Source organism: Entelurus aequoreus, linkage group LG14, assembly GCF_033978785.1.
Source record: "Entelurus aequoreus isolate RoL-2023_Sb linkage group LG14, RoL_Eaeq_v1.1, whole genome shotgun sequence".
Classification (NCBI taxonomy): Eukaryota; Metazoa; Chordata; class Actinopteri; order Syngnathiformes; family Syngnathidae; genus Entelurus; species Entelurus aequoreus.
Window position 1 is genome coordinate 65,419,379 of NC_084744.1, and position 10,000 is coordinate 65,429,378.

The window sequence follows — 10,000 nt, forward strand, 5'->3', positions numbered from 1 at the left end:
TTAAAGCTTTGTTCTTTCGACTCTTTGCAGTTCTGCTGGTTGGCAGAAAATGTCCAAGGCGCTTGTCGTCAGACAAAAAGTGACGTTCGGTTCGGATCTAGAAGCTTCAAAACACGGAAGTCTCGCAGCCAAGGACGCACACATGGAGGATGAAAAGCTCGCTCCCGTGTTTTGCTCTGCTCTTGCATCATCCATTTGGACCTTGTAATATGCGGCCTACTGTACTTGGGAGTCACACACACACACACACACACACACACGCGTACATGATGTTTCATTAGCATGTCGGTTGGCTGATAGTACTGTCAAATTCCATGCTTAAATTCATAAAGACGCTACTTTTTTTTTCCCCTACGCTTTGAGCCCCGCGGCTTATAAAACGGTGCGGCTAATTTATGGATGTTTCTTCCCTGACTGGCCAAGATAAGACCTTCTGGGGGTGAACAAAAAGGTAAACTCGGTAGGCTATAGGCCAGTGGTTTTCAACCTTTTTTCAGTGATGTACCCCCTGTGAACATTTTTTTAATTCAAGTACCCCCTAATCAGAGCAAAGCATTTTTTATTGAAAAAAAAGAGATACAGAAGTAAAATACAGCACTATGTCATCAGTTTCGGATTTATTAAATTGTATATATATATATATATATATATATATATATATATATATATATATATATATATATATATATATATATATATATATATATATATATATATATATATATATATATATATATATATATATATATATTGCTCATTTGTTGTGGTCTTTCTTGAACTATTTGGAAAAAAAGATATAAAAATAACTAAAAACTTGTTGAAAAATAAACAAGTGATTCAATTATAAATTAAAGCTGCAAGCAGCGATGGACGGGACCGACTTTGAGGGCTCATAAAATCCAAACCGCAGCAGTAATTAAATCTCTTTCATCAACTTTTAATCAGAAGGGTTCAATCTCTCTCCTGTGCTAATTTGAAGCCGACACGACAAACGCGCTCAGAGGAGATAATGTTTGAAAAAAAGGTGACTGTTTTTACTCAACTTTTGTTTTGAAGGGGGAATTGCAAACTTCCTGTTGATTTTTCCTGGGGGTTGTCAGTATATGAAATATAGGTCTAAGTGAGACCTACATAGAGGTTTTTGTTTCATGTCTCTACGACATTCCTACTGGGAGTTACAGGCAGTTTTGTTTGTTTTGAAGGGGGAATTGCAAACTTCCTGTTGATTTTTGCTGGGGGTTGTCGGTGTATGAAATATACTGTAGGTCTAAGTGAGACCTACATGTCCACAAAAAATGTAGCTGTCAACACTGAATATTGCATTGTTGCATTTCTTTTCACAGTTCTTTTTGACAGACATTTTGAAAAAATCTCACGTACCCCTTGGCATACTTTCAAGTACCCCCAGGGGTACGCGTACCCCCATTTGAGAACCACTGCTATAGGCTACTGGGGGGCGAGCAGCTACGCAACAGCTGAGCACAAAAATAGCACACAAGACCATGAGGTCATCACGTTTAAGTATAAATTAAAATGTTGACACTAAATGTTGTATCTATATGTTTAATCTAAATTTAAAAAGTTAAATTAAATCGAAATGTTAAAGCAAACTATAAATGTTAAAACTAAATCTAAATGTTGAATACAAATATAAATCCGTCCATCCATTTCCGGCCGATTGTCTCTCTGGACAAGTCGCTAAATAGTCGCCGGAAGCCGCCGTGTGTCTGAATCTGTCAGGCTTTTTACACCACAAGAAAAACCTAACAAAAAAATGTACAGTACCAGAAAATAAATATAATAAATAAATGAATATATTTAAAAAATTTGAAAAAAATATATATATATATATAAAATAATAAAGAAAAATAAAGAGAAAGAAAATAAAAGTTTCCATCCCTAATAACAATATTTCCACGCATAAAAATACAGAATGTGGGATTTACAAAATTAACTATGAACAATAAAACACTGAATATTGAGAATAAGTGAATGTTGAAAAAAAAACATCCACTCAATTGTAAAAATAAAGAACTTTGCCTCTGTCTGATACCTGCTATCAGGCTTTTTACACCAAAAAAAAACCTAAAAAAAAAATTACAGTAGCAGAAAAAATAATAATAATAATAATTAATACATAAAAAATTATAATAATAATAAATTAAAAATATAAAATAATAAAGAAAAATAAAGAGAAAGAAAAGAAAAGTTTTCATCCCTAATCACAATATTTACACGCATAAAAATACGGAATGTGGGATTTACCAAATGAACTATGTACAATAAAACACTGAATATTTAGAATAAGTGAACGCTAAAAAAAAAAACATCCACTCAATCGTAAAAATAAAGAACTTTGCCTCCGTCAGACACTTGCTATCAGGCTTTTTACACCAAAAAAAAAATACAAAAAAAAAAAAGTACAGTAGCAGAAAAAAAATAATAAAAAATTAATTAATACATAAAAAATTATAATAATAATAAATTAAAAATATAAAATAATAAAGAAAAAGAAAGAGAAAGAAACAAAAAGTTTTCATCCCTAATCACAGTATTTTCACGCATAAAAATACAGCATGTGGGATTTACAAAATTAACTATGTACAATAAAACACTGAATATTGAGAATAAGTGAACGTTAAAAAAAAACAACCATCCACTTATTCGTAAAAATAAGGTGTAACCGTACAAAAAGAGCTACAGAGCTAGCCTGAAACGTTAGCATGCTAACATTAACATGCCGTTTTGTCTGATCAGCCGTTTTACTGCCCTGTTACAGACAGAATAACGTCATGACTCCTGTTCACTTTTTAAGTTGTAAACACAAGTTGAGCACAGAACAGCAAAACACTGCATCTGACACAGTGAGATTTAAAACCTGTTAGGTTCCAGTGTATTCTTTTATTTTTAGATAAAAGTCAGGCAAAAAAAAATAATTAAAAAGTCGAATAAAAAGCCAAGCACGCATACTTTACTGCTTGTTGAGATGAAGGTAGTCAGCCACTACCGTGTGCCATAAATCCTATTTTAATAAGAGCAGTGCACTTCAAATAAATGAAAGATGGGCTTTTTTTTTCAGTAGATGAGAGACAATGAATTAAAAACATGATTTACTTTTGTCTGTTATGGTCTCAATAACAAACATCAAGTCTAATTATTACTGCGTCAATGAAACGGAAATATTATAAACTGCAATCAAATCACAATTCATGGCCAGACAACGTAATGGGAAACTGAAAAGGTGAGCGGGTGTGTGTTTGGTGCATTGGCAGTTATTTTGATTTCGTTATTTCAATTATTTATAGTTGTGGACCTAAAAATTATGTCTACAGATGACATTAACCCCCAAAACAGACTAGACTTGTTTTATTAATGAGTTTTCATCCCGTATCACAATATTTCCACGCATAAAAATACATAATGTGCGATTTACAAAATGAACTATGAACAATAAAACACTGAATATTGAGAATAAGTGAACGTTAAAAAAAAAACATCCACTTATTTGTAAAAAATAAAGAACTTTGCCTACGTCTGACTCGCTATCAGGCTTTTTACACCTAAAAAAAACACTAACAAAAAAATGTACAGTAGCAGAAAATAAATATAATAAATAAATGAATATATTTTTTTTTTAAAATTAATAAATAAAAAATATAAAATAAAGAAAAATAAAGAGAAATAAACGAAAATACAGTCATTAGAAGCCCCAAAACAGACTACAGTTGTTTTATTAATGAGTTTGCATCCCGTATCACAATATTTCCACGCATAAAAATACAGAATGTGGGATTTACAAAATTAACTATGAACAATAAAACACTGAATATTGAGAATAAGTGAACGTTAAAAAAAAAATCCACTAAATCGTAAAAATAAAGAACTTTGTCTCCGTCTGACACTCGCTATCAGGCTTTTTACACTCCCCCCCAAAAAAAACAAAAAAAAGTACAGTAGCAGAAAATAAATGTAATAAGTAAATGAATATATTTAAAAAAATTGAAAAAAATATATATATATAAAATAATAAAGAAAAATAAAGAGAAAGAAACGAAAAGTTTCCGTCCCTAATAACAATATTTCCACGCATAAAAATACAGAATGTGCGATTTACAAAATTAACCTTGAACAATAAAATACTGAATATTGAGAATAAGTGAACGTAAAAAAAAACAACAACCACTTATTCGTAAAAATAAAGAACTTTGCCTGCGTCTGACACTCGCTATCAGGCTTTTTACACCCCAAAAAAAACCAGAACAAAAAAATGTACAGTAGCAGAAAATAAATACAATAAATAAATTAATTTAAAAAAATAATAATAATAAAAAAAAAATATTAAATAATAAAGAAAAATAAAGAGAAAGAAACGAAAAGTTTTCATCCCTAATCACAATATTTACACGCATACAAATACAGAATGTGCGATTTACAAAATTAACTATGTACAATAAAACACTGAATATTGAGAATAAGTGAACGTTAAAAAAAAACATCCACTTTTTCGTAAAAAATAAAGAACTTTTCCGCCGTCTGACACTCGCAATCAGGCTTTTTACACCCCAAAAAAAAAACTAACAAAAAATTGTACAGTAGCAGAAAATAAATACAATAAATAAATGAATATATTAAAAACAAGATTGTAGCTGAGATAGGCTCCAGCGCTCCCCGCGACCCCGAAGGGAATAAGCGGTAGAAAATGGATGGATGGATAGAATAAAGAAAAATAAAGAGAAAGAAACAAAAAGACGGTCATTTGAAGCCCCAAAACAGACTAGACTTGTTTTATTAATGAGCTTTCATCCCGTATCACAATATTTCCACGCGTAAAAATACAGAATGTGCGATTTACAAAATTAATTATGAACAATAAAACACTGAATATTGACAATAAGTGGACGTAAAAAAAAACCATCCACTTATTCGTAAAAATAAAGAACTTTGCCTATCAGGCTTTTTACACCAAAAAAAATACCTAACAAAAAAATGTACAGTAGCAGAAAATAAATATAATAAATTAATTAATACATAAAAAATTATAATAATGATAAATGAAAAATATAAAATAATAAAGAAAAATAAAGACAAAGAAACGAAAAGTTTTCATCCCTAATCACAATATTTACACGCATAAAAATACAGAATGTGCGATTTACAAAATGAACTATGAACAATAAAACACTGAATATTTAGAATAAGTGAACGTTAAAAAACAACATCCACTTATTCGTAAAAATAAAGAACTTTGCCTCCGTCTGACACTCGCTTTCAGGCTTTTTACACCAAAAAAAAAAAACAGAACAAAAAAATGTACAGTAGCAGAAAATAAATATAATAAATAAATGAATATATTAAACCAATTTGAAAAAAAATTATAAATATAAAATAATAAAGAAAAAGAAAGAGAAAGAAACGAAAGGTTTTCACCCCTAATCATAATATTTCCACGCATAAAAATACAGAATGTGCGATTTACAAAATTAACTATGAACAATAAAACACTGAATATTGAGAATAAGTGAAGGTTAAAAAAAACACCCACTTATTCCTAAAAATAAAGAACTTTGCCTCCGTCTGACACTCGCTATCAGGCTTTTTACACACACAAAAAATGTACAGTAGCAGAAAATAGAAAATAATACATAAATGAATATATTAAAAATATATACAGTATATAAAATAATAAAGAAAAATAAAGAGGAAATAAATGAAAAGCCCCAAAACAGACTAAACTTGTTTTATTAATGAGTTTTCATCCCGAATCACAATATTTCCACGCATAAAAATACAGAATGTGCAATTTACAAAATTAACTATAAACAATAAAACACTGAATATTGAGAATAAGTGAACGTTAATACTCTACCTCCCAGGCCACCTCCTTGACGGACATCTTTTATAATCAAGCAAGAACAGCATGCTTAAAATGAGCAAAATGCGTATATATGACATGTTATTGTTAACGTGTCTCTTACTACATTACATATGCACATAAAGCATTTATATAAAACGATGATAGAGACTTTTTTGAGCGCTTTATAGGCGGGATAAAATGACTCACATTGGCTGACTTTTGCTAGCTTTTATTTATGAGTTAGAATGCATTTAAAAAAAAAAAAAAAAAAAACCATATGCATTCTTTTCTTACATAAGAATTGTGAATAATAGGCAAAATTAAAATTAAATTACAATTTCCGAGTGTGTACTGAGTGGGCAGGTGATAGAGTAAAGCTAGGCGGGTGTAGAAGTGACACCTCTTCCTCCCGATTTCCTCTTACTCTAACTTCCTTTTCGAGAACTTTTTTATTTCCCACCACGCAGACGCTTTTTCCCCCGCTGTCTCGGTCTCGCTCGACTACTTCATTTTATTGTTTGTTATTTTTCTGTGGGGATATCCCCGCTGTTACTTTCTCGCTATCCGTGCAACATTTTTTATTTTTTTCCTGCTGAAACTGCTGACTTCCTGCGAAGCGGCTTGCTGAGGTTCACAGAAAAGGGGGGCGGGGGGGGTTGGCGGGGATAGACGACAGAAAACAAGAGCTCAAAAACGCGGAAGAGGGAGGACATCAATATTCCCACAGAGGCTCCAATCCGCGGGAATGATTTTTTTTTTCCCCCCCACTCGAATCCGACAGCAAATATTCTGCAAAGCCATGGAGCCTATTTCCCCGCCGTGTGCCACTCACGCCGTAATGATTTCTACCGACGCGCACTTTAAAAACAGACCCGGTGATGAAAGATCTAAAGCTGCATACACTCAAAAGAGAACAGAAACACACACACCCTCATTACCGCGCAACCTGAGCATGTGGCATCGCACACCAAAAAGTGAAAATGTGGTTTTCTCCCCCTAACGAGCTGGTTGGAGCTTCCAGACAGACGTCACAGCGCCACCTAAGGGCACTCTTTTACTATGAAGCCACGTGGCATTGCATCGTTTTGCTGAAATAAGCAGGGGCGTCCATGATAACGTTGCTTGGATGGCAACATATGTCGCTCCAAAACCTGTATGCCTTGGGATTCCTCCCGTCAAAACCTCGGGATTCCTCCCTTCAAAACCTCGGGATTTCTCTTGTCAAAACCTGGGATTTTTCCCGTCAAAACGTCGGGATTACTCCTGTCAAAACCTCGGGATCTCTCCCGTCAAAACCTCGGGGTCTCTCCCGTCAAAACGTCAGGATCTCTCCAGTCAAAACCTCAGGATTTCTCCCGTCAAAATCTCGGCATTTCTCCCGTCAAAACCTCGGCATTTCTCCCGTCAAAACCTCGGCATTTCTCCCGTCAAAACCTCGGCATTTCTCCCGTCAAAACCTCGGGATCTCTCCCGTCAAAACCTCGGAATCTCTCCCGTCAAAACGTCAGGATTTCTCCCGTCAAAATCTCGGGATTTCTCCCGTCAAAATCTTGGCGTTTCTCCCGTCAAAACCTCGGGATTTCTCCCGTCAAAACCTCGGGGTTCCTCCCGTCAAAACCTCGGGATCTCTCCCGTCAAAACCTCGGGATCTCTCCCGTCAAAACGTCAGGATTTCTCCCGTCAAAATCTCGGGATTTCTCCCGTCAAAACCTTGGCATTTCTCCCGTCAAAACCTCGGGATTTCTCCCGTCAAAACCTCGGGATTTCTCCCGTCAAAACCTCGGGATTTCTCCCGTCAAAACCTCGGATCTCTCCCGTCAAAACCTCGGGATCTCTCCCGTCAAAACCTCGGGATCTCTCCCGTCAAAACGTCAGGATCTCTCCCGTCAAAACCTCGGCATTTCTCCCGTCAAAATCTCGGCATTTCTCCCGTCAAAACCTCGGCATTTCTCCCGTCAAAACCTAGGCATTTCTCCCGTCAAAACCTCGGCATTTCTCCCGTCAAAACCTCGGCATTTCTCCCGTCAAAACCTCGGCATTTCTCCCGTCAAAACCTCGGGATTTCTCCCGTCAAAACCTCGGCATTCCTCCCGTCAAAACCTCGGCATTTCTCCCGTCAAAATCTCGGCATTTCTCCCGTCAAAACCTCAGGATTTCTCCTGTCAAAACTTCGGCATTTCTCCCGTCAAAACCTCGGCATTCCTCCCGTCAAAACCTCAGCATTTCTCCCGTCAAAACCTCGGCATTTCTCCCGTCAAAACCTCAGGATTTCTCCTGTCAAAACCTTGGGATTTCTCCCGTCAAAACCTCGGCATTCCTCCCGTCAAAACCTCGGCATTTCTCCCGTCAAAACCTCGGCATTTCTCCCAACAAAACCTCAGGATTTCTCCTGTCAAAACCTCTGCATTTCTCCCGTCAAAACCTCTGCATTTCTCCCGTCAAAACCTCGGGATTTCTCCCGTCAAAACCTCGGGATACCTCCCGTCAAAACCTCGGGATCTCTCCCGTCAAAACCTCGGGATCTCTCCCGTCAAAACCTCGGGATCTCTCCCGTCAAAACGTCAGGATCTCTCCCATCAAAACCTTGGCATTTCTCCCGTCAAAACCTCTGCATTTCTCCCATCAAAACCTCGGGATTTCTCCCGTCAAAACCTCGGGATCTCTCCCGTCAAAACCTCGGGATCTCTCCCGTCAAAACCTCGGGATCTCTCCCGTCAAAACGTCAGGATCTCTCCCGTCAAAACCTCGGCATTTCTCCCGTCAAAATCTCGGCATTTCTCCCGTCAAAACCTCGGCATTTCTCCCGTCAAAACCTCGGCATTTCTCCCGTCAAAACCTCGGCATTTCTCCCGTCAAAACCTCGGCATTTCTCCCGTCAAAACCTCGGCATTTCTCCCGTCAAAACCTCGGGATTTCTCCCGTCAAAACCTCGGGATTTCTCCCGTCAAAACCTCGGGATTTCTCCCGTCAAAACCTCGGCATTTCTCCCGTCAAAACCTCGGCATTCCTCCCGTCAAAACCTCGGCATTTCTCCCGTCAAAACCTCGGCATTTCTCCCAACAAAACCTCAGGATTTCTCCTGTCAAAACCTCGGCATTTCTCCCGTCAAAACCTCGGGATTTCTCCCGTCAAAACCTCGGGATTTCTCCCGTCAAAACCTCGGGATTTCTCCCGTCAAAACCTCGGGATTTCTCCCGTCAAAACCTCGGGATTTCTCCCGTCAAAACCTCTGGATTTCTCCCGTCAAAACCTCTGCATTTCTCCCGTCAAAACCTCGGCATTTCTCCCGTCAAATCCTCGGCATTTCTCCCGTCAAAACCTCGGGATTTCTCCCGTCAACTCGTCGGGATTCCTCCCGTCAACTCGTCGGGATTTCTCCCGTCAAGACGTCGGGGACTCACGGCCTACCGATCCCAGGGCGATCACTCTAACCACAAGGCCACTGAGCAGGTAAACTAGGTGTTCAAAGTCGGTACCCGGGGTGGACCACTCCTCCGTGCATCAGTCTGTGACTTCTCTGCGCTGCTGACTTGTCTCCATTCAAGACGATCCCCTTCTGGCCCCACTATGGACCGGACTCTCACATTATCGACTAGATCCACTCGACGTCCATTGCACCGGTCGCCCAGGGAAGGGTCCCCACATCGTCCGAGGTTTTTCATTGTGCCCATTGGGTTGAGTGTGGGATCTGTCGTGTTGTGGCTAGCGCAGCCCTTTGAGACATTTGTGATTAAGGGCTATATAAGTCAACTTTGATTGATTGGTTGATTGACTTTGAACTAGGCGTGTTAAAAACTGTGACAAACGCAGTACGCTTCTCCTGTTTACAGGCCGTCGACTACGAAAGCCGCAGCTCCTACTCCTTCTCCGTGGAGGTCCTCAACCCCACCGTGGACCCTCGCTTCCTGCGTCGAGGACCTTTTAAAGACCGGGCCTCAATCAGAGTTGCGGTGCTGGATGCCGACGAGCCGCCAAGGTTCTCCAGGGCCCGGTACCACATGGACGTGTCAGAAAACTGCCCTCCGGCCTGCACCGTGGGCCGGGTCAGTGCTGTGGACCCGGACACTGGTCTGACCAACAACATCAGGTACAGTCAAATTGCCCACCGTTTCGATAAACACACGATGCGAAGCAAAACCTGTCCAC

The 10,000-nt window shown here is 38.3% G+C and overlaps 1 protein-coding gene across 1 annotated transcript in view; it reads left to right on the forward strand.

Moving 5' to 3' along the window:
- The window catches only part of LOC133664317 (cadherin-24-like), a gene marked incomplete at its 3' end in the record, with an annotated part of 310,402 nt that overhangs the window by 268,938 nt on the left and 31,464 nt on the right, over positions 1 to 10,000 (forward strand). The window contains exon 14 of the mRNA XM_062068822.1: positions 9,685 to 9,941. Coding sequence (XP_061924806.1) covers positions 9,685 to 9,941 — 257 coding nt within the window. The remainder of the gene's footprint in view (positions 1 to 9,684; positions 9,942 to 10,000) is intronic.